This window comes from Tetranychus urticae, chromosome 1, assembly GCF_039701765.1.
Source record: "Tetranychus urticae isolate SD_2017Ah chromosome 1, NJAU_TeUrti_SD_1.0, whole genome shotgun sequence".
NCBI classification, from domain to species: Eukaryota; Metazoa; Arthropoda; class Arachnida; order Trombidiformes; family Tetranychidae; genus Tetranychus; species Tetranychus urticae.
Genome location: NC_142958.1, coordinates 4,994,376 through 5,020,557, shown reverse-complemented (window position 1 = coordinate 5,020,557; position 26,182 = coordinate 4,994,376). Strand labels below are relative to the sequence as shown.

Sequence of the window (26,182 nt, the reverse complement as noted above, 5' to 3'; positions counted from 1 at the left end):
ATCTTATCTTGGCATCAATAGAAATGTTCATTCAGATGACAATCGAAATGATCCAAAAAAGAGAATTGTGTTTTTTCTCTCTTTCATACAGGGAAAGAAAAAAATCTTTTCCACATTAGTGTATATAAAAAGCAATATTCATGCCATTAAATGTCAATATCAATCAGATTCAATCTCTTTCCCTGAGTTTACTTTAAATGCATCAATAGTCCAATAATGAGTTGAAAGTTTTATCGTTTCGTTCATTTGATTTATTGACGTCTAAATGTCTTTTTGATCGTTCATTAAGTGATAATTCATTTCGCACAATTTTCACCCAAAGTCAAACTTAAAGTAGAATAAGATTCGACGAGGAAAATGATGAAAAATGAAAAGTCCATTAAGGGTTAACCGAATGTTGGATTACAAAGTTTCATCAACTAAGCCGATCATTCCATGAGATAATCTCGAAAGTGAAACAATAATGTTTTAATGGGTCAACAAGTGGTCAATTAGCACAGACGAACGCTCAGTTTTAAAGTATTAAAGAAAAAGATTTTTTTCCAATGATAATCTTCGATATTCAAGGCAAAAATCTAAACATTAGCGAAATGGAAAAGCAAAGTAAAGAAAAGAGGAAAAAATGAACAGAATAAGAATCCAACAGGGAATTAATTGTAAAGAATATTTTTCATTTTATTGGCCAATCTTTTCCAATTTCATGTTGTTTCGTTGTTCGTTATAACCTTTTCACCTTAACATTACACTAAACAAAGGTCAACATTAACCTAATCAGAGTTTTTGGGTAAAGATGAAAAAGGTTTATCAAGACTGATGAAGAAACAGAAAGAAAAGTTCTGTGAAAGAGAAAAGATTATAATGGATAAAAATGAGTTCAATTTTGTTTTCTTTGCCTTCTGATATTGATAATGATGATGATAACAGGAAATGGAAAAAAATTCATTTCTATTATAACTTTCATCATGAAAAGTTGCCTCCAAGCTTAACCTTGTAGCAATGGAGATAAATTAACCCAGAAAAAAAAGAGAGAGATGAACAAGTAAACCAGAATGCAAGAGTTTCTCGGAAACTAGCAATATCCTTTAGTATCAACACTAAATACATCATAAAACCACAGTACAAATACAGCAGTTCTATCAATAGATTATCATTAATATGGCTTACGAATGGCCAATAAATAAGATATAATCGGAATATTGGGCCAACAAAAATTTCTACTTAATCAGCCAACAGCCATTATCATCTGTTCAAATATTCATGAGATTTTTTTTCTCTCAAGTTTTTTCTCTTTTTTTCAAAACGATCAAAAATGATTGCAATATCGTTGATCGTCAGAATTAATTTGCTTCACATGATTAAATGCAAAGTTCGGAGCTTTTCTCGCTGCTTTTACTGTCATTATTGTAATGTCATTATTTATGTTTAAATAGAGTTGAAATGTTGCTCATTGTTGAAATTCGTTCATTAATCAAGTGTGATAATGTTGTACATGAAGGAAATGAGACAATCAAAGATTATCATTGGTTTTCTTCTTCATTCTTTCCACTCTTTCGTTGCTTATTTTCATTATCATTTGTTATTAGCATTATGTATTATGTATACATATCAATGGATAATGTTCAGTGTAAAGAATGAAATGAAAAGGTAAAAAAAAGGAGAGAAATGATAAAAGCAAAAGGGAAAAGGCAACAACAAGGAATAAGATTCATTCTCTCATGGTTAATAGATAAAAACCTCTCATCTTTTATTCTGTAATTTATTCAGTGACCAGATAATTTCATTCCGAGGTAACTAACAAGTAAAACTGATAGTTACAGTTATAATGAGAGGCAAGCAAAAGTTGTCTCATCCACAAAAGGATAAGGTGAAAGGCTTCTTCAAACCAAGTATTACAAGTTGGTTGCTTCCAAGATAATCTTGCCTCTAATCTTGCGATCACTTAGAAACTATTTTCTCATCTTTACATCATTTTATCGAAACATTTTCCATTGAGTTGGCAGTTCACAAGCCACTTCTGTTTCATGCATGGACATCATTTTTCCACTTTTCCCTTTGCTATCAATCCAAATGTTTTGCGAGATCATGAGTAAGCTTTAATTTATCGAGGAACAATTCCTTTGATTTTTTGTGTTCCGATGCATTCTGTTTATTTGCGTTTATAGCTTGATAAGTCTTTGTGATAATCATGTTCCTCATCACCATAATGATCAACTTTCTGTTCATGACTATTTGTTTCATAAAAATCGCGAAATGCAAAGCTTATGAACTCTCTGGTCTTGACTTCGCAAGAAAGTCTTGTTCAATTTTTTCTGAGAAATTGGTAAATGAATAGTATTTTGCTTAGTTTTATGCAACTTTTCGAGTTTCTTGCTACTTTTGGTCCATAAAATGGATAAATTCCAGTTTTTTCATTGAGATTTCCGCATTCGGAAGTATCTCTAGTATTGAATAAAGTTTGGCATGAAGGATGATTCTTTAACTCTCAAAGTTTGTAACCAATCTTGTTATGCTGAAATGTAAACTCATTCCAGTATCTAAACTATCTAAATGACCAGAATATCAATTTGAAATGCTTCCTTCTACAAGTGATTTTGTTCACTTTCTCGACTCCATGGGCTGCCATTTGTTCAACAATTGACCTTTCATTTTCTTGAAACTAGCAATTTATCAGTTGTTATCCTCTAAACTCGTTCCTTTCCACGAATCTAGTGACGAAAAGAATTCATTGAAAGCAGAAAAGTCATTACGAGGTTGAGAGGTTAAAACGTCCTTTTAATGTTAACAATCATCATCATATCGTTGAAAATGTTTAGCCTTGCAGCATGGAAAAGGTTGAAAGAAGAAAGAATTTTGAACAAAAACATTTTTGAGAAAATTCCATTAGCTTGATGTACTTTCGAATCTAAAAATGACATTATTAGACTGAACATCTTGAACTGGATAAAAGTTATTCATAAACTTTCTGTGGTAATGAAGTGACACAAGATTGACCCTTGAGTTGACAATCCAATTGATACTTTGTTATTGTTATTGCAATTGAAGTAAACTCAGCTCATTAAATAATAATTGAACTTATTCTTGCCCTTCCTTGTCAACTCCAACCTTTCACAAAACTACAATTTGGTTAAAGGCTAAAATGGCAATTCTCATTGCCTGTTAATACAGATTAAAATTGAATGATGATTAAAGTCTCTAGAGCTGAAGAGTCCATTTTCCTGTTTAATTGTTTGGATATCATTAGCACAAGCAAGTAACATCATTATACAACCCTAATCGAGTCTCTCTGATAGAGTTACAAGTAAAACTCGAAAAGAGGAAAAGAAAAGGAAAAAAGAAAATGATTTCACGATGAAACTCGAGTTTAGCGTTTAATTAAGGATTAACAAAGACCATCAATAATCGCGTTTCCACTGACACCAGAACTTTTCTTCATTTTCACTTTTTCTATTCACATTAATGATGATAAATAATCGTAATGAAATTTTCATGTTCTTTCGTTCAACAATCCATTCTATTGTAACGAACATTAAAGCTAAGTAAAGCACAATTTTGGACGATATTAAGGGCTATTTTTATTGTCGTTGCAACGAAAAGAATCATTTCTTGATTTCTTTTCTTCTCATTATCGTCTCAGCATTATTTGTAAACGATGTCAAGCCAATTTCCATCAATAAATTGTAAAAAATAGTTGAATGGAAATGAAACTTTTATTTGCTTTTCAATCTGGACACACATTTGTGCTCATTAAATCAGTTCGAGACAGAATCGATTTATAGATTAATGGAAAGGTAAAGTTATTGGAACAAGTTTCAATGTCAATTCCAATTATGTTACCGAGGTAAACATCATTAAATGTTGAGCAAAACTAAGTTTGAGAATTTATTTTTCTCTTGCTTTTGGAGCAAAAATTTTTATTCAATTTTCAATGTTTACTGAAAAGTTACTTTGCTCGAAGAAACTTGTTTTAACAAGAAAACTGTAAATTCTTTTAGTTGATGCTGACCAAATACAAACAAGACCACAACACGAAATTTAATCAAGTTCAATTGATGGTCAATTTAAGAATTCGAAGTGAAAATTTTTCAAAGTTCGTTCCGTCTTTCATTCTTTCTCTTCATTCTTCAACAACAAAGATTCTAATGAAATGATATTTTCTTCTTCCACAAACTTTCGATAATTCAATTCAGCCTGTCAAATCACTTTCGTTAAACTAAGTTTGATATTAATTTTAAACATTCTGATGCAAAGTCAAGCTAGAATTGTTTTTGGATGCATTGCTGGTTAACTAAAAGAGCTTATTGAACAACTTGCATTTCAATATAAAATCAATTCATAAAATAAGATTGATGACAGTTCGGCCATAATTGACAAGATTTGTAGCCTTTGTTGGCATATGAACAGGCTAACAGCCATTGCAACGGTAGCGATTGAAGCAACAAAGGCTTAGGAAAATGATCTTAAGAAGGGTTAAGTCAAGTCAACAACGTTTCTTTCGATTCGAGTCAGAAAGTATTGCATCTAAAATTGTAAATAAACGATTCTAAATCTTAATAAATCATTTTCATGTTAACATTATACTTCTTTTATGATATCTTAAGATACCTTTAAGAACTAGCTTTGTTTGCAGGCGAACGAACTTTATCAAAAGGTGCATTTGGTAGACGAATTATGTTATACAAGTTAAAAGCTAACAAGTAAGAGGTTATTGTAAACACTGTAAACGTATCACGAATGTTTATTTAATATTATAAGATGACAGTAATTTTAGTATGCCGCAAGTGCTGTGAGACGCAACTGAAATGATCGGAGCTAGCAGAAAAGAAACAGATTAAAGCAAGAGTAGAAATTGATCGTTTTTTGTCTTTACAATTGCAATATTATACAATGAGTGACTGCTAAACTCTGAATGAGCGATTTAACTTTAAGCTTCAAATTGATTCAGTACTATTTTAAAACAGATTTGCATATTAAGAGAACATTCAATAATAAGTCAAAACGATTTTAGTTGATGCATATGGTCAAAACGTCTATCATGTTTTGCATCAGTCAATATTCTACAGAAATGCATTTCTAGATAATTGGTAATGCAACTGTCGAAAAGAAATAACTTAAGAAGTGAATTCAAAAAAGTTTTGATCTATTAGAGTCACAACTGATTGAAATTCTTTTGTGTGCATTTGTTGGCAGGTTTTGGCGATTCATCGAGTATATTATTTGTTCACGAAAGGTGAGAAGAGAATGCAATAGTTTCTTTTTTCGTGATTAGCTCTTTGTTTACAGATTATTACCGTGATTTCAAACTGAATTCCCAGTAAACAAATGAAAAAAAGAGATTGCAAAAGTAATGAAAAGACAATGTCCAAGTTTCTCATAAACGTTTCCTGACTTTTCACCTGAAAAACAAAGAAATGAACAGTTTTGTAGAGTCAAGGCTAGTTCTGAACTGTTATCAGTCTTCATGATGAAGCTCTTCTCTCTTAATAAACAAAGAGACAAAAGTAAACTGAAGAGTGAAGAGTTGACGAATGATTGCAATTTCATTGCGGAAACTAAACTGAGTTTACGCGTTGGATTGAACAAAAGCAAGAGTCACGAAAATGTTTAAAAAAGATCAAGAGTGGGAGAGTCACAAAAGTTATAAACACAAGACTTGACAAGTCATCAAACTGTTTATCGCCCTGAGGGTTGCAAGATCACAAGATCTGATGAACCAAAAGTTCATAGATCAAAAATTTCAAAGACCAAATGGACAAAACAAACAAAGAAAAAATAAAAATTTCGAAGACCAAGAAGAGCCTTCAACCACCAGTCTTGCAACCTTAATTAGTTATTTGACTATTTCTAGACACATAAATTTTCCAATTGAATAAAAAACTTTCACTAAAAGCAAAATCAAACAGGGAAGCTTCAAGTTAGACATTTAAAGATGGGAAATCCTGTTTATTTCATCTCTCAGCAAAAAAATAATTTTTAATTTTCGAATTGAACAATCGATTCGTTAATGAATAAAACTACCAGCATTTCAAATTATCATGAGGAAAAATTGTTAGAACATTGAGAACCTTGTCAGTATAAAGTGCCATCTTTCGCCATAAAATCGAATAAGAATGAATGTTCCATTAATGGGCTTTCTATCTCCAATGCTATTCGATAGATGGCGCCACACAACAGGGAATGATAGTGAAAAGTTCATATTGGTAAACTAGAGATGACGCTGTAAAATGCATCGTTTTAGATTCAGATGTTTCTTTTGGAAAAGTTCAATTTTTGCAGTTTCAGTCAATTGATGAAAAAATTGATTCATTCATTTTTGTTAACCTTTTGCATTTAAAGTACATGTTTATCACATTCCCAGTTTGACTGGCGAAAAGCAATTCAATTTGATTTGCAAAAAAAGCTAAAAAACAAATATTCTCAACCAACTTTTCATCACTACCGTAACCAGTGCAGAGTTATTTTTAACTCGAGTCGACCTTTAACATACTCTTATGATTTATACTTTACATTGAAAGTTATTTAAAATTTTGTCACCGGCTGAGATTGAATTAAAAATAAAGAATAAATTGGTTACATGAAAAGGTGAACCTGGGTGGGATGTTATCAGTTATTGACATGATTCTACAAGATGATGATTGATTGTTGACACGATAATTTAAGCTGAAAACTCGATACAAGAGGGAAAGGTTTCACTTTTCAACTTTCGCTCTTCTCTCACTGAACAAATGTTTTCCAGTTGATATCAATTTACAGATTTGTTTCAATTGACATTTTACTGATTAAAGTCAATTTAAAGATCGAGTGAAAGACCAAACGAGAAAATGATGATTTTTCATGGAAACATCAAGTTGACAAAATCATTTTCATGTAAATGTTGATGAAGAAGATAAAACACGATTCCAAGTGAAAAAAGGTTCAACTCGATAAACTATTCATTGTCGATAAAGAATAAGGAATAACGAGAAAAATGATAAAAGTGTCGTTTATCGATTCAAGTGGAAACATAACATGACCATTACTAGTGCAACCCACTTTTACTGACCAATGATGATTTAAAGAGAAAAATTACTCACATGGGAGAAGGAAAATGATGACATGATATAAAGTCATCATGAGAACGGCATTTGGCCAGAAAGAATGGAAAAGGTGAAAAGTTGGAGGAAAAAAATTTCTCAACATTTCATCATTATTCAAGTATTTATCATTCTTGGAATTTTTCTCGCTTCTTGTGTTCTTTTTTTCTCTCGAACAACAATTTTCTTCTGCATAAATCTTCAATTGATACATATTGAATCACCTTTCAGTATAAATCAATCGCGATCGATAGTTGCATTCATCAAAAGAAAAGGATAAGAAAGGAAAACAATTTTGTTTCACTTTTCTCATCTTTTCACTTTTTTTCCTTCTTCCTTTTCACCATCAACAGGGAAAGAAAAGTGAAACTTTTTCACCTTTTTTCAGTTTGCATTTTCTGTTGTTGATGGTTGATCAGAAAAATGAATAACAACGAAAAGCATTAAAAGGTTGAAAACATTTTCCTTCAACTTTCATATTCACTTAGCATCAATGTTTTCATCAACAAAGGAAATCAAACATGAATCGATGATAAAAAGTTTAATCAAAAATCTCTACATTCTGACAAAGTAGATCTTTGAATGTACAAATTGATGTAAACCCGATTCCGGAGTAATCTGGATTGACTAAAAGTCTTGTTTAACATTCAACTAAAAACTCGAACATTCGAAGACCATTTTCTAGAAAGGTTGTAAGAAAAAATTCTTTTCGATTGAACAAATTTTGTTTGAACTTCGAACAAATCCAAGTCCAAAAACGGCTTTTATTGAAAAACATTGTTTCAACTGAATGACTTTGAATCCTGTTAAGCCATTGTCATTGTGAATGTTGAACTGTAAAAGTTGATTGAAAAATATTGATGAAAATATCACAATGAAAGGGATTAATATCGATGATTATGATGATTTTCATGATAAAAATGGAGCATTCATCTTCGACCTTAATCTTCTCTCTTCTCTTCAACAGTAAAGATTAACCAACAGCTCAATTTAACTCGGGATTTGGGTTTGACTTTTTTTTCTATTCTTTTCCCTCTTATCTCATTAGGTTCGATAACAATCAATGTGACTAACCTTTAACATCTCACATGATGCTTTTAATCAGCCAATTGCTAATAAAACAGCAACAAGGTGTGATAAATGTCTCTTTGTGTGACTTGAAATCATTAATATGGTAAAGTGTTGAAAGTTAATAAAATATCAAGATAATCGTATTTATCCAGACGAAGAAAGTTACACAGAAAAAAAGGTTAACTTATCGAAGATGAAAATCTTTTTCCTCGTCTTTCCTTCCATTCTTCTTCTTCTTCTCAAAGTATAATTTTCGATTGTAATGACAAGTGTTGCCCAAAGTTGGATCTAATTAACAACCTGAAGAGGTGAAGAAAAGGTAAAAGTTGAATGAAACCAAAAGAAATGTTCATTTGATCGATAAGAGTGTAAAAGAAAAGACCTTTTCCTCTTATCCAGAATGATCAATCAATTCATGATAATTGCAGCGATGTAATGAAAATCCTTGAGAGAAAAAGAAATTTCCGAAATTCGATTGAAACAAAAACTTCGTGTTCAATATCATGTAATACACTCTCTAATCGCTACCAATTACATTGACCAACAACTGATTATTGAGTTTGTTTTTGTTGGCCGAAAAAAAAGACAAAAATTACAAATTGATTTGTAAGTTTGGGTAAAAAGACGAAGAAAAAGAAAAAAAAAGAGTTTTGTTCATTTCCAAAATTCTGAAAACTGATTGAATCAATTTCGATGGGAAAAAAGTAAAAAAGAAAATGATTATCATTATTATGTCAATGATGATGATGAGGGAAAGATAAAGTTACAAGAAGTTGCAGAGAAAAGGAAATAAAGAAAAGAGAGAAAAGAGAAGAGAAAAAATGAGTTGTCATCTTTTGTTCTTGTTCATCTTTTCTTCATCCCTTTTCTCTCGTCTGATCTGGCGCTTCTCGTTATTCAATAGCATCCTTCGAGCTTGCGTGTTTCGAAGAGAAAGAAAAGTTTCATCAGTAAGTATAAATTATTGTTGACTCACTTTTCCGCATCATCATCATCACCATCATTATCGTCATCAAGGATACCAACTCAACATTTGTTGCGTAAAGACCAAATTTTACCTTTTCTTCATCTCCTTTTCTCATCCTCATCCTTTTCTTTCTCTCTGCTCATCTTCCTGCCTTTCTCACTTGTTCTGTCTTCTTTTTCCTCTCTCTTCATCATCACTCTCCCTTCGAACCTGAAAAACTCTCACTGACGTAGACTAAGCCTTTTTGCTTTCCTCTTCATCATCAATGACCTTGCCATTGAGTTGTAAACAAGGCAAAAGCGAAATGAACGTTTCATTTCAAGTTACATGACTTTAAGTATTGCCCTGTAATCATTTCCAATGTTTACCAACATATTGTTTCGCTCCATGTTATTATCATCAAATAACAGTTTCTTTTTTTCCGTGAATTTCCACTAATCATGAGTTCCATTTCAACCTGGACCAAATTGCCTTTCCATATCAATTGACTAGCAACTAAAGAGAGACAAGTTTGTATAATTGGAAAAATGAGAAAATTTTTCCATTTTTTTCCGGCAAAAGTTCATCAATAACGTCGTCAACGCATTGTCAAGTGTTTTCACCTTTTTCCTTTTCATCTTTCCTTTTCAAAATGATGATAATTGAGGAAATGGATGAAACAAAGGCAAAGGAATTGTAAGAGAGAAGAAGAACAAAAAAAATGAGCAAATTTTTTTTCTACATTCATTGAATATTCATCAGGATCAACCGAACAAGAAAAAACAACCTCAACATATCTATTAACAACTTTTTTGCTTTCCTTTCCTATTCTCCAATCAACCTTGTAATCACAATCATAATCATTGATTAATCTCTTTTTTCCCTCACAAACCAATATAATATTTACGTTCATCCAAACATCTTGCCTGATTTTATTCCCATGGTGATGCTATAAGAGGTGAAGAGAAGAGAAAAAAGAAGAGGGAAAAAAAGGTAAATTGAATGTTAACAAGTTGTGCTTAATCTGGTTTACCTTTTCAAAGTTGTGGTTGGATTGTGATTCACACCTTTTCCAACCTCTAACCCTTAACTGGATCAACCAAAGGATTCAAGTGTCGCATCATGTGAATCAGTGTTTCAGTGTTTCTATGTTCATGTTTGTGATGAGAATATTTCTCTAAGTGATTCAAATGGACAACAATTTTTTTCCATTCAACTTGCGGGTTTCAATGAAAATGTAAGTTGAATTGTTTAACCACTAATCACTTGAATTGTTTTTTCTCACTGTTTTTGTTTCAATGTTAGCTGTTGAGCTCGTTTCCATTTCAAACCTTTTCACTTATTTTTTGACAGTTTAATATTGTTTCAGAATAAAAAAAATGAAATGTAGAAAAGGAGAAAAGCGGATAACCTTGAATTTTTCTCATTATCTTTTGTTTCTTTTCTTCTCTTCTCGCCATGAAAATTGTTCTAAGAATATGGTAATAATGCGAAAAGAGTGACAATAAACAATTGTAAAGTTGTTTATGGTTTCAGTCAGATGACAGGTTGAAGAAATTTAAGTGAAAAGAAAGCCAAGAATTATTCAATTAATTCAAAAGAAATCACCTTTTCAATGGCAATCAAACATTGACAGCAACATTTGAAACAATAACAATTTTCGAGAGAAAAAATTCACTTTAAAACAAAATCACTGACAAGTCAGATTCACTGAATATTCACCAAGCACTGAATAAACCATGAAAAGAAAATGAATTCTGATTAAGTTTAAGAGTTGGTGTAAAGAGTCTTTGCAGGGGCTGAATGAGAAAATTTAATTTTCCTTTTTTTCTCTTTTCCAGATTTTACTTTAAAAACTGACGATTTGAAGGAAACCTGAAATTGGAATAAATTTTTTCGATTAAATGATAAAATTTTGTCGAGATTAAAGTTGTGATGAAAAGGGTTTAAAAAAAAGTACCAAATGGCGAATCAAAGGCGAGATTAAAGATGATGGATTAGATAATAATGATAATGGTATTGGTATCAAATGAATTGGTGTTTAAGGTTAACAGTTTCTCATTATGTGGCCAAATTGTGTCAATATTAGGAGATAAATTTAGCCAAGAATGGATAAAGTTGGGCGAGAAGAGGAAGATGAACAAGAGGGAGAAAAAAATAGAGTCTCGGTGAGATTAAATAATAATGAAAGGGAAAAGCAATTGAAGAAGGAATCATCATCATTATCTGTGGAAACATCAAAATCATTATTTTCTCCACTCAGTTCCGCCTCTACATTAGGAGAGTCAAGCTTACTGGTTGAACCAAGCATGGGTCGTAAAAATTGTAAACCAGAAGAGGTAACCTGTTTAACCCAAAACCAGGCTACAAGTTCACAGGCAAGCGAAGATGTTGCAAGTGAAAAAAGTGATAAAGTTTCATTCCAATCCTCATCTTCTTCATCACCATCAACCTCGACTAAACCAGTAAACCCATGTTTTCCTCATCATCCTCATCACTATCATCATCATCGTCATTATCCTAATCGAGGTTCACCTTTAACCAAGTCTGGTTATTGGTTGGACAACAACAACAACATGGTTTATGGTAAAGCTGAAAGTGTTGCCGAGTCCATCAAGCGAACCAGTTTGGAAGAAAATTTGGCCAAAAATTTAAATGTTTATTCGAACAAGGGTGAAATGAACATTTCACTTTCCACTCGAAGGTTGAATGAAAATCCAAATCCTTTGGGTTTACCTGATGGCAATAGGTTGTACAGTTCAAAAGATAAAACGAGAAATGATGGGAAAAGTGATTTCAATGTTTTAACCAATCCTTTACCAAAGGCAACATCAACTGCAACAACAATGATACATTCATCTGGATCAAGTTCATTGACACCAAGTCATTCTCATTCAAAATATCATCATTATTGTTGTTGCTCTTCCTCATCATCATCATCATCTCCTTCTTCCTCTCATCGTACGCATCTGCCTTCACCTCGAAAGAGTAAAAAGATTTCATCACGAAATTGGCTTCATCGATCCTCAAGTGACCCAACAATGGCTTCATCAGCCACTTATTCAACTCACACTTCAGCTCTCCTACTAACAACTGGAGCCTACTCCGGATCACCAAATATACTTTCATCAAAAACAATAACATTATCATCATCTTCTTCACCACCAACAACAACAACAGCAAAAACAAAAGCTTCATTATGTTGTTCATCAGTTAAACCAAAGCCAGTAAACAAGTCACCATTGCACTTATCTCTTGTAGAGCCATCATCTTCCTCGTCACCTTCACCAACCTCACTTAACCTGGTGCCTTCAACTTCACCCATTCCATCAACACCAACTTGCCTCACGGAAACTCGTCATTTAACCTCGTCACCAGCAGACTCTTTACCAAACCATATTGACCGACAACCGGATAAACCATCAAACCAACCACAACCAACCACAACATCAACTTTAACAAAACCGTTGACATCAAAAAATTCAACTTCACCTTCAACCTCACCTCAACCAGTCACTTGTTCCTCATCGACAGCAGCCTCATCAGCATCACAGTTCTTCTCTTCTCAAATGTCCAACACTAAAAGATGTGTTCTTCGTCTAGATGGGTATTCTTATCTAATCGGTGAGTTTAACCAACCCGAAAGCCCCTTCTTTCGACAAAACACTCGCCAAATGTTCATTGTTGATCCAAAAAAAAGTTGCTCATTTTACTTGAAACTATAATTCGCCCTAAAAGACAGAGTAAAAAACAAACAAACAAAATAACATTTACTGATGAACCCGGAAGTTTTACTCGTAACATTTATCGGTCGCTCTTTAATGATCCATGCAAACCTATCTTTCATTACTTAGTCAGTTACCTTTGAGTCTGTGAACAACTCATAATGACTGTAAAACTAGAGTTTAATGGCAAACAATGCCAATAAACGATAATAACTTTAATGTTTTATTCAAACATTCCCAAGGTTTTGACAAAATTGAAGTTGAAATTCAATTTAAGCAAAAAGGTTAACTTTGCTCATTTTTTACTCTAATCATCAAGTCATTGTTAATCATCATCAGCAAGCACATTTGTTTATCAATATATTGATGATGGAAAAAGAGAGAGAAAAAAGGTCAAAGAGAAAAAAGTAAATATTGCATTTTTGGTTATACATTTTGTGTTTACTCGCAAAGCTCAAGTAAAGTCATGATTAATATCAACATTTTTCACCTTTTTTCAGTCAACAATCGGTTGAAAGAGCATTGAACAAGCCAAAACTATTGGTAAACCTAATCTTGCCAATGAATCCTTTGATGAGCCAACATTGTTTCCCTTTCAATTGCAACCTTGTTTGTTATCAATTTCAGTAATGAATTTTTCTCGTTCCGTAAACACTGGAAAAAACTATGTTTGCTGTTTAACTTGAAAAATGTTGGAAAAAAAGTTGAGAGAGAAAAAAGTAAAATGAAAAAAAGGAAAGTCGACAAAGTCATTTAGCTTTGATACACACACTTATTGATTGACAGTATGAGACGAGTAAAAGGATAATCACATGGAATCGATTGTAAATATCGATTTATTCGTTGAACGATAAACTCACATGAAGAGACTGTTATTGCTTTGCTCATACAACTAGTTTTGGGTTTACATTTTCATCTTGCTTCATTGAATACTCACCTCCTCTCAGTCCCTTCAACTTCTCACTTATCGATTCTCACTCCCAGTCTACATTATCTTTTATTTCCTCTTCTCTTCCTTCTTTTTTTTATACATTCATCGTCATCTTCTTCTTCCTCATCTTGTGCCTAAAACTAGGTCTTAACATGTTTCTGACTGGTTCCATTGTTGAGCCAAATGAAATTGAGTAGATGAAAGTTGCTCGCGGGAATTTCAGTTTCACCTGGAGAGCAAGAGAAGGAAAAGGAAAATTGAAAAATGTAAATAAAATTGTCAACTTGTTTTGTTATTTGACTAACCATTAGTCGAGCTTTATTCATTCAATTATTGCAAATGTCATTTACTTTCAATTTTCATTAGCAGATATCAAATTACCGGGATTTTAATCTAAATTTTGATTAATTTTCCAATCTCATTGAGCAAAGGTTTCAAGGTTTGAAATGTTGAATAGTAAATTGAAATTCCTATTTATGTCGAATCAAGCACAAAATGTCTGGCAATAATTATTTCGATTCGAAACTTGGATTTTCATCTTTTCTGTTCAAAGTTATTTTAAAATTCGAATGGAAAAAGCTCAAACATGAAATGAAAAATGAATAACTTTGCGAAACGATTAACGATAAAATGCTTTCGAAGTTCTGTTTCGTTTTTTTTCGTCCGAAAAAATCTTTGAGTCAAACTTTGGACGAAAAAAATTGTCCGAAAATCACGAATGTCTTGTGTTTGTGTATTCAGATTGATTTGTTGAATCGCAAATTGATGGAGAAGTGTTTGTTTCTAACCATTTTATTGGCTTCATTATTAAACCATTATTTTGTAGTTGGTGGAATTGCGTTGGAACCTGAAAATTCTAGACTTGAAATTTTCTTTTCCCATTTTCTTTTCTTATACTTTCCATGGAAAGACTCATAAATCATGAAGAAAATTGTTATTTTGTTTTGAATCTTGAAGCGTATTAATATTTGTTATCACATTTTGACACCAAAATGCTAACTTGAATGTTTTTCTTCATCTCAAGAGCAAACCAAAAACCAAGACTGACAAAACATGAGAAATGATTGAGTAAAGAAATGTATTAATATCCGGACAAAGAAGAAAAGGATAATTTCTACCCAGAATTATCAGAATTTGGAAGAAAAAAAAGACGAAGAAGAAAAAAAAAGTTATTACATTTCGGCATTATCCAAGATTTCAATTGATCCAAGTTGATTAAAATTTGAAACACTTTTTTGTCCTTTTTTTATTCCCAATCTCACATTGAATCCGTTTAATTTTACATTCTTTGAGCTTCAATCTCATGATAATGAACAAATCAATTGAAAGATGAAGTGAAAAGGTGAAGAGAAGAAGAAGAAAAGTTGGCAAAATTGAACCATTTACTGAACCATGGAATTGATTGAGAAATGACGAAAAGACTATTTTCGATTGTAACATTTGTCGAATCGAAAAAAATTGATCATTTTGCATCAAGTTCCATTTTCAGTTGTTGTTCAGTTTCATGATGAAATTGTTCATCAAAGACAGTTAAGTGTTGATTCTCATTTAAATGAAATTGATTCAATTTGGAGCAATAAAATGAGCGAATGTCAACAAGTCGAAATTGAATGTTGAAAGCAATGGAAAAGCTGATTGACTGGAAAAGGAAGAAAAGAAGAAGAAAAACAATTCCATGATCAATGAATTTTCAATTACAATGAATTTATGATAATGATGAGCAAATTCAGTCACAGTTTATATCCAAAGGCAATCAAATTTATTACCTGTCAACAGCCAAAGAAAAAAAAGAAAAGTTCTAACCTCAATTGTATTCTTCTCTCGTTAACCCAGTTGAAGAGCTTTTCATCATGATACTCATCATGCTCATCATCATGTAAATGATAACCGTTACAAGACTATTTAAACATTTTTTTCATGAACCATTATTAAAAGTGAAACTAGGAAGTGAGGAAAAAAAGTTTTTCTCATAAAAATTTTTTTCTTTTATTCACATAACTTTATCAATTTTTTGCAACTCGAGGGATCAACTGAAAACGTTCATAAGTCAATTGTCAAAATTATCTCAATTTAATTGAGTCTAGTACGCCCATCATCTGAGCAACATTGGAAAACTCAGATTTAGGTGAATATCAAAGTTCTCGGATAATGATGCATCCTCATTCCGTCAACCTTCATCTTTTCATGTTGCTCTTAACAACACTCCTTTCACTTCAATTTACATTGATTTACATTTATTCATTGTTGGCCAAACCTTAACAATATTATCATTGTTTAGTCTTTTTAAGATTCATTTTTACCTCATTCATTGTTGTACCTTTTTTGTAATCTTGATAACAGTTTTTTCAATGAATAATTGTCATCTTTAAAACATGAGAAGAAAAAGAAAAATGAACAAAAAATGAATTTACTGTCTTCTTAACAAGAACATTTAAGCTTCTTTAAACCTTCAAAAAATGAAGACAATTGATTGACTGTTTAATCTCAACAATCGGATGCGCAATTTTTGTCAGAATTTCTATTCCATTTTTAATAGTTTATCAAAAGACTGAATTGTCTAAAGTATTCATCTTTTCATGCGATTGGCAATGCTTAATGATGACCATTAACAATATTTAGGTCAGCATCTTGTGTTTTTGTTAGATCGAAACTTTGCTAATGTTTTGAGTTTTCAATTCGTTGAGTCTGTTTGATTGTTTGAGCCTGAATGCATTTATAACGGAATTAGTACTGCATATTGAAAAGGCTTTTTTTGTACAAGGGTTGAGTAATGAGCTGCGATTTTCAAAGGTCATTATTCTAATTAAATGCTTAGATATTGTTTCATCATAATAACAGGTTGAAGCATCGAGTATTTTAAGAATTAGTAAACTGAGTAGACTGAATTTGTGTCGTAATTCATTATACACACAATCTAAAGATTTGGAGGAAACTTGCGGAAACATGAAACTGACTTACAAAATTACTGAATACTTTGTCTAAGGTAATTGGTTTAATTGTTACACTTAATTAATTTATTAAAAAGGAAGGAAGATGCGTCATGAGCATTTAATAAAGCAAGAGGAAATTAGATTCAAAGAAATGAAAGATTCAAACCAGTGCTAAGTATTTCTAGATGATACAACAAGAATAGTTTATTAACAAATTATACACTTTCAAGAGACCAGAATGAGCATCGTTTTAAGACAGCTAAATTTGAAACTCATAAGAAGAAAGTCATTATCGTATAACTCGAACCTCTGAGAAACTCAATTATTGAGAATTGCAATTTTCTGAACAAACCTTTGTCAAAATCATAATAGTTGCATGACTATCGGCTCAAAAGCACTTCTAGCTTATTTATCTAGCCTAGCTCCTAACGTTCTAGAATCGCAATGCTTGACTCAATCAAGTTGAGATCTACTCAAGACTACTCGCAATAATCAGAGGTTTAAACACAATCAGAGTTGAGCTAGCAAGCCTAATGACCAAACAGTTCACAGTCAACACTGTGAACATCAAATCGGGGATAATAAAGATCACACATTATTTGAACGTTGGTTTTGTTATGAAAACTGTGTCTTTGCAGTCAGTCGGTTTTACTCTTTGGAATGCTGGTTTTGTTCATATGAAAACTGGTTCTATTGTAACGAGAATGGCTTGTATCAAACGAGTTGATTTGGCAGAAGTATTCCGAGAATACAGTTGAACTAGATTCTATGAATCTCGCGAATTTGAAGGATGCACGTTGATAATCTGATTGATGTTTAATCTATCAAAGGTCACTTAATTACAAAAAGTAGAGCTTATACAAAATAAATTAGGAAACGTAAAATAAGACATTACACGAAAATAGGAAATACCGAGTATTTCAAAGTAACTGTAAAGGTTAGCAACCCGGTTGCTACCAATGCACTTGTCAAGGGCGCGAGTATCAAATTATCCAACATAATAAATTGAGCTCTTAATTCATTCTGAAAAAGGCTTAAATCTCAAATCTAAACTGAAAATCGTATTAAATTCTGAATGAAACATGAATAAAAAGATTAAATTAGAGAATAAATTTCTTTCTTCCAGTGAAGAAAGTGTAATTTTTCATGAAAATTTCTGAAAATTGAAACTTGAACTTTCAAACTGAAAAGATGCTGAAAATTTAATATTTATAGTTTACAAGGATATTCATCCAACCTGTAAATATATTAATCGTTCAACACAAATCTTGAGATTGATAAATTACTGAAACTTTTTAATGATTTACTCATTTTCCATACTCGGAGTGAATTTCTTTGAAAGACTGCACAGTTCATGTTCCATCAACTCAGACATGAAACTTTGTTACAAAAAATCAACACTTGCAATCATTTTGCTCGTTTCTTCATTTGTCATTCCATCTAATTTAATAATGATAGTAAATAACAAATGGTGAATAATAGATAATCTTAAAGTCAAGAAACCTTTATAAAGTAGCATCACAATGGAATAAAGATGGAACAAAAAAGTTGACTCTAATTTCGAGTTCACCTTAATCCTTAATCTAATAGAATAACTAAACTTGTATTAAATTTTGATTTTCATCATTATGTACCTTTTTTCTGCTTCCATTGCTTTTCATCCTAATTTTCAACCTTTTATTCTCTATTCAACTTTCACCTTTAAACATTAATAATCTCAATTTTCCAACTAAATCTCACGAACGAATGCTTCCCTCGAACTCAATTGTTAACTCAACATTTCTATTGAAACACAACTTTAAATTACATTTTAATAATCATCATCAATGAGATGCTCACAAATGAAATAAAAATTCATTTCATTTCATCAAATTTCCAAGAAACGAAAAACGAAATTTCCCTTTTCTTTTCAACTCGAAATGAAAGTACAACCAATAAACTCGAACCAATAAAGGTTCGGAAAAGTTACTTTGCGAGTTAATATGAAGGTTGAAAATAAACTATTCTTGATTCTCAGGCAAAAGGTCGGTATGGATTCGAGGTTGGAATAGAATCTCATAAATCAGTTGAATAACCACTGTTTAGTTGAGGAAGTTCAAGAATACCACAGACTCGACTTGAACGTTAACAAAACATCGTTACAACTTTTTTTTGCTTCTTATCCTTCTAATCGTCAAAATGAATGATGAATCGTAATCATTATCCAAACCAATCTTGATTCATATTGGATTCTCAAGATTGATCCATTTTTCGTGTTTTCCCTTAACCGAGCAAAATAATTTCAGATGTTGACTATAAAAATGCTGTTGGTATTGATCAGCGATTAGTGTAAAACATGAATAAGCAATATTGAGTAATTTCCAGGAGAAGAGAAAAGGAATAAATTGATTGGAATGAATTTGCCAAAAGCAACTTCTATTGAGTTATAATTAATTTCCACCTTTTATTGAGAGCCAAGAAAATGATTAAAAGAATTGAACAAGATTATCCTTTTGAAGCAACAATTTTTCCTTCGCCAGAATTTTCATCCAAATGAAAAAACAAAATGTGAAATTAAATATTTGCTTCTTTCATTTGGAAAATTGATCAACCCAAAAAAAAGACATTGAAGGTAAAAATGCAACTTTTGTGACGAAAAAAAGTGATCAAAAAATCACTTTTGGTAAACCAAATTAAGTTTGAAAAATGGAAAAGAAGAAAAATTTTAAACTCGAAATCTTGTTTCATGAAGAAGAAAATATTCACAAAAAATCTGATTAAACTTTTCTCAATTCGAACGATTGAAAAAGAAAAAAGATAATTTCGTTTCTTTCTCTTCTAACGTTGATTCCAACGAATCAACAATATTTTCAGAATCCATGTAAAGTCGACTGATTTTTTACTCTCTTATCTCTCAATGTTCAAGACGAAAGTAAATAATATTCAATTGAAGATTAATGCTATTTCCATGTTTAACCATTCTTGTTGATTCTTGTTTATCATTTTTCTCTTTTTTCTTCATTCCATTGATTTTGATTCTTGAACAACAACAGCAGAAGAAAAGTCTAACCAAATGATAAAGTTGAGAATGGAATAAAATGTTGCAATTCTATTCTTTTTTTCTCTCTTCCTTTTCCTTGGCTTTTTACTCTTTCATGATAAACATTTCCATTCTGAGAAAATGTTCTTAAAGCAAAACATTTCTGTTTATCTCAACTTGGCTCGAGGCGCTTTTCTCATCATTCATTTTCTTGAGTAAATAAAAGTTATAAGAATCACATTTTGTTTTCAAAAACATTATCATGGAAAGAAAAAGAGAGAGAAACGAAAAAAACTTAAAGTTTATCATTTTTCATTTTCCTTTGTTTCACCCATTTTCTCATCATTTTTGTGCACATCTCATCATTATCTCATCATCTATTGAACTTTTTTCATTCATCATTTGATGCTTTCCATGAAAAAAGAGAAAAAGAAACATTTTTTTGTCGACATTTCCTTCTCTTCTCCTCTGCCAAAATTCATTGACGATTGAAGGTAATCATTAAATGGATTATTTGGATTCGCTCAACGATTCATGTAATTGTGAATCAACAACTTTTAAAACTCAACTTTTCTCTCGACAAAAATGTGATTCAAATTTTGCTTCTTTCACTTTCTCGAGTTTCAACAGATTAATGATTAGTTTGAAGCTAATAATGTTATTTCAATTGAACCATGAAATGATAGCAAACAAGTTATTATCCAAATATAAATAACTCCCAGTTGGAAGTAAAATGTAATGAAAAATGTTCTTCAATGAAGAAAGAAATTTACTTTTTTTCTACTTTTCCAAATTCATAACTTATCTACTTTTCAGATGAAATTTCATCCCATTATAACCCAATGACATTATGATTACTTTTGCATCCCTTTTCTGTTGGAAGAGAAAAAAATTTTGAAAATTTTGTTCATTATTCGATGAGAGGAAAAAAAACATTTATAATTTCATCTTTTAACATTTCATTCAATTCAACATTTTGTAAAGTTGATTGAATAAAGGATTAAATAATGAAAGCTAACGATCCAACGACAGCGAAATGTTGCAACGTTGAGTAAAGAGAGGAATGAAAAGAAAAACAAAATTTCTTTGCTCAATAAACTTCTTTCTCAGACAAGAGGACAAAATAATTTTTGAATTTAATGGTGAAAAGTTTCTGTTCCCTGTGATAGAGCAACAAAGAAGGATCAATGTTCCATTATCAATGAGTTTTTTGTTTCTTATTTAATCAACTTTTTTGTAAAATTCATTAACGATCAAAGGTTGAGATGGAAAAGTAAAACTTTTTTTCTTTGGTTCAATGAATACATGAAGATGGCTGAAGAGAAGGAAAAATTGAATTAATAACCATTTATTGAATAATCAAATAGAGGAACAAAATTTCATCAATTCTAGTTTTTTTACATTCTATAAATTCAGTTTTATTCACTGAATAAATAGTAAATTTTAATTAGAGTTTGTAATTTCATTTATTCAATTACGGGGCGAATCTCGAAACATTCAATGTTGCCAATTCATCTGAATTCAAGTTTGCTTGTTCTGTCAAATTTTTGCTCTTGCAAAATGCATTGAAATGAGTTTCCAGTAAAATTAATAAAGACTTCATCAAAGCTATAACACTAATTGAATTTCGTTACCAAAAGTTACGAAAGAATTTAAAGTTGACATGAAAATGAAATTTTTCGCTAAATTTTTGTTCGAATCGAAGATGAACTTTTTCGATCTCAAGAATTCTAAAAAGTTTTCGATTTCGCGAAAATTTTGCTGCAACGAACAAGCAATTTTCGAAACTCCCGCATAAAAAACAGAAAATTTCTGATGTAATCAACTGATATCAGAACCAGACTTTTGTAGGAATTTTCTGTAAAAATCAAATGGAATCTTATGTATTATATATTTTGAAATTCGAAAATCGAAAATTTCGAAGATTTCTTTTCTCTCAATTTGTTTTTGGAAGTTCATCGAATTGAAAGTTGATTGAGTTATCTTTTCAAAGGATTTTCACTGTAAACAGACGATCTGAATAAAATGAGTTTTGAAAAATCGAAAAGAAATAAATCGATTTTATAAATGCTCTGTTCTTTGAAGTTATTTGTTCGTATTTTTACGATTCTTTAATCTAAACATTTCTCGAAATTCAAAGTTGAACCAGTTAACTGGATGATAAATTGATGCAGGTTAACAGAGTTAGAGATTGGATATCAAACTGTGAATCCAAAAAGAGTTAATTTTATTTGCAACTAAAAATACGATAAAAGAAGCAAAAGTTATCTGAATGACGTTAAATGGTTTCTACATGATCTAATGAAAATGAGGATGAAAAATGTTGACTAGTTGAAGCTGAAAAGAGAAGGAAGCAAAAAGTAAGACTTTATCATCATGATTACCAATGAAATGTTCAATCTTCTTTTAATCATTGTCATGATAATATTATTAAATTAAGACGAGTTTATGAGATTTTTTCGTCTCTTCTTTTTTTTCTACCTTTTTTGTTCGCTTCTTCATTGTTTCAACAATCCTGAAACTACTAACAGTAATATAACGAAACAAAAGGTTCGAAGTCACAAGAAACACACAAAAAGGCAAAGATTAACACAATTCAGGGAAAAGACAAAAGAAGTTGGAATTTCAAATAGTTTGTCAAAATATTTTTACTCTGATTGGTTGACGAAGGAAAAGTCAGTTGATTAAAATAATCTCATTAGTTATTCCATGTTCCCCATTTATTGATGAGCTTTTTGCTTAAAGTTAATTACATTCTTGACAAGTTTATTAAACGCCATTGTAAAGGAGAAAAGCGCAAACTTAATCAAAGACAGTAAACTTTGGAAAGAAAGTGTAATTAATTTGATTGATAAACTGGAATCCGAGTTTAGAAGAAAATTTCGTGCTAAATAGACAATTTATTGTCATTTTAAAGAGTCGATGAGAAAATTGAGACACAAAAGAATCGCGAATAAACAGCTTTTGTTCCTTTCGCTTTTCAACCTTTTTTGTTCTTCTTTTGTTGACAAATCGCGACTTTTCATTGAAATTGTTCAATATTACAATTTTTCTTGATTAATGAGTAGAGTGTCAATTTAAACTTGACTGATTATACTTCTGTTTGAGTTGCCCTTTTTGCGCAGTCTTTTCTTCGTCTCTTCAATCAACTCGAGACTATCAAATATTTACAACTTTTACTATTAACATTGGAAAGGATGAAAAGATTACAATTTCAATTAGTTGCAGCTTTTCCAGATTGAAAAGAAGGAATTAAACTAAATGAATTGTCTCTTTTGGAATGATAAATATTTGCAAAAAGTTCAAAGCAGTGATGCTTCATGCACTTGCAAATCATTCCTAACCCGATTCTGATATCAACATATTTCTTACAGCAATACCAGCTCAAGGTAATTGCATTAAACTGAATAGAAGCAAAATCAATTTCAAGTCAAAATGACTCGAAATCTGATTAATTTTTCAAAGAATCCTAAATCATCCAATTTAAAACCATTCATTGTCCAGAATTGCAAATTGATCAGAGCTTGATTTCGCGCAACAAACATAATCAATGACTTAGCTGGATAAATGATTTTAATGATCGAGATCGCTGCTAAAGGAATCGCTACACTCATCTCATTCAAACTTATATTCAAGCTGAAAACCAAAGCTAGAGACGAAATTGGTTATGAAGGCTCAGACTTTGTACCTTCTTCAGGATTCATGAAAGAACCACAAGTGATAAGAACATCGAGAATTTAACCAAGACTTTACCTTTTGGACCAGTAAAAGAGCACATTTCACTAACTCAATAAGAGTTCCCATCCTAATTGAGGTTAGAAATGTAGAAAGAGAACTTTGTAGCAATAGCTGAAAAACTAGAAAAAAATGAATCGTTCATAACGAGATTGATACAGAATGACAACGCAACTCCCTCGAGATGAAGCAAAATGCTTGATCTCATGAAGGTTGAGTTTTTTTTGTTTACATGAATGCTAATCGAAAATGTACACAGATTTTTAATCTTCTCCGAGTTTCTCTCAAACTCTTTTACGACGTATCGTGTAAGCCTTCATAATCATAAATCATGTGAACCATAAAGTAATGGAGTAAATTTTTATGGACAAATTTGTACCAAAATGAAACTGAAAAACTCGAAAATGCCAATCTTCATCTGATCTTGGAGTATTTCATTATAACATGAACTGCAATAAACAGTTATCCTATCAATTGCCTTACAGAGTAAAAGAGTTGAAACGTACAAGTTAAACTCGTTTTTTATTATCTGACTCTTTTGCACACTATTGTTGGTTTGCATTTTATTGTTCATTAAATGAATCTTTACGTCAATTGAAGCATCAAAAGAATCGAGAATCTCAACTCTAATCTCTGACTTATTGGCCATTACATTTTCGTCAGGTAAATTGAAAAGATATTACTGTTACGAGATTACTTAATTCTCCCTTATTACCTCATCATAAACCCCTTCTTCCATACTCTTCTCCCCCTTACATTACCAATGTATATATACAGTTGAAAATCATTGTTTAATAGTCAGTTAATAAACACCTATTTTGATTAAACCTCTTCTCGAGTTAGTTACCTCGTAACAAATCTCGGTACCTCTCGCAATCCTGGATTGATTGTAGTGTCTACTGTGTTTTACTTTTGTGTTAATTTCTTAAGTGTTTCTCAAATTGACTTGGTCAATAGTCTTTAGCCCTGGGCTCAACTAATTGTTACATCTTTAACATTCGCCAAAATAGCGGGTAAAGGAGAAAAGAAATCTTTAACCAAAGGTACCAGTTCTAGTGTTGAGACAAGGTCTACATCAAAAGGATTCAATTTTGTTCAGTTGGTAACCGAGAAGAGGAAACAAAAAGGTGTTATAATGGAATTAAGTGAAGCAGCTAAAACTGATATGATGAAAATAATGGCTGATCTCATCCAGACAAATAACGCTCAGATGACTAATATCTTCCAGACCAGTATTACTCAAGCTACTAGTCAAATGACTAATTTGATTAATGAGAAGATATCTAGTGCTCCAGGAGCTTCAACAAGTGAACCTTCACCCGTTCAAATAAGTGAACCTCCAGGAGATTCATCAATGTTCAATACTAGTTTCATGCCGAATAATCAGACCCTTGGTCAAAGCAACGCTCGAAAGACCTTCTTCAAAAATGGTCCACCACCGAAATTCTCTGGTAAAGAAAGTGAAGCTTCAGGTTGGCTTCGAAGATATGAGCAAACCTGTACACTTAATGGTTTATCTGGAGATGAATTTCTTCATGGCGTTGGTTGGTGTTTTGAAGGCATGGCCTCAGAATGGTTTTGGTCTCGCATTGTTGGAACTAGTCAAGGACTAAACTGGCCTGATTTTAGGAAGAAATTCTGTGCTGTTTTTATTAATGAAGAGGAAAGATCTCGATTGTTACACAATATTAGTGGAAGGTTTCAGAAACCGGAAGAGAGCTTGAAAAGCTATGTGTATTCTATGCTGTCTATGCTTAAAGAATACGACTCTTCAATGGATGAAGCAAAGGTGATTGGTTACATTACTCAAGGTATGAGAGAAATTTATAAGTTAACTGTTCTCTCTTATCTTCGTACTCATGGTCGTACTATGGATAAATTAGAAGAAATTGTACAAGATCTGAGTAGTCAGAAATTTGTTTCACGTTCTAATTTTAAGGGAACCGTTAAGAATAGGACTCCAGGAGTCTCCAATTCTTATTCCCATGGACCTGGTCCATCAACTTCTCAAAGACAAGAGAGTCCCAGGACGCCGTCACATGATCTTATATGTTACAATTGCATGGGTAAAGGTCATGGTGTTAGATCCTGTAAAAATCCCAAAGATACTAACCGTATCAAGCAAAATGCTGAGCAGGTTAAAAGACAGAGGAGTGGCAACATTTCCGCTTCCGCTGTTAGTAACTGTAATATTAACAGTTTTAAACCAAAGGTGACGTTATTGGTCAATGACAAACCAATAACCTTTAAAGTTGATTCAGCTGCTGATGTTAGTGTTCTTAGTGAAAAGATTTGTAAAGATAATCAAATTAAAATTGAACCATGGCTTGGTTCGTCAGTATCTGTCGCTGATAGTAGGACAGTTAAACCAGTTGGCAAGGCCACAGTTCACATTAAAGGTGATGACCTTGATGATACTATTGATATTTGCGTATTACCTGGTAACCAGCAAGCTTTACTTGGTAATGATTTCAATCAGGATCATGGTTTATTATTGGATTATGTTAATAAAACTGCTGTTTATCGCATCGCATCCAAACCAAGCTCCAGGAGCAGAATTGAAGTATCTTCAGTTGAAATACTGAAAGATTATCCAGAAGCTTTTGCTAATGATCAAAGTGATGTTGGGTTAATTGAAAATGTTTATCACAAGGTGAATACTGGAGATCATCCTCCAATCTACCAGAAACCCTATCAAGTATCTGTTAAGAACAGAAATATTGTTCAAGAGCATCTTGATTCGATGCTTAATGCT

At 31.8% G+C, this 26,182-nt stretch overlaps 1 protein-coding gene across 3 annotated transcripts in view; it reads left to right on the top strand.

The window, feature by feature from the left end:
• The window catches only part of Pde1c (Phosphodiesterase 1c), a 73,025-nt gene that overhangs the window by 20,374 nt on the left and 26,469 nt on the right, over nucleotides 1-26,182 (top strand). For 2 of the 3 annotated variants that reach the window (XM_015932578.2, XM_015932560.3), the window contains exons 1-2: nucleotides 9,355-10,324; nucleotides 10,929-12,711. The exons of the other annotated variant lie outside the window; for it this stretch is intronic. In XM_015932578.2, the coding sequence (XP_015788064.2) occupies nucleotides 11,196-12,711 (1,516 nt within the window). In that variant the 5' untranslated portion in view covers nucleotides 9,355-10,324; nucleotides 10,929-11,195. Of the gene's footprint in view, nucleotides 1-9,354; nucleotides 10,325-10,928; nucleotides 12,712-26,182 lie in introns of those variants that run through there. 3 annotated transcript variants of the gene reach the window in all.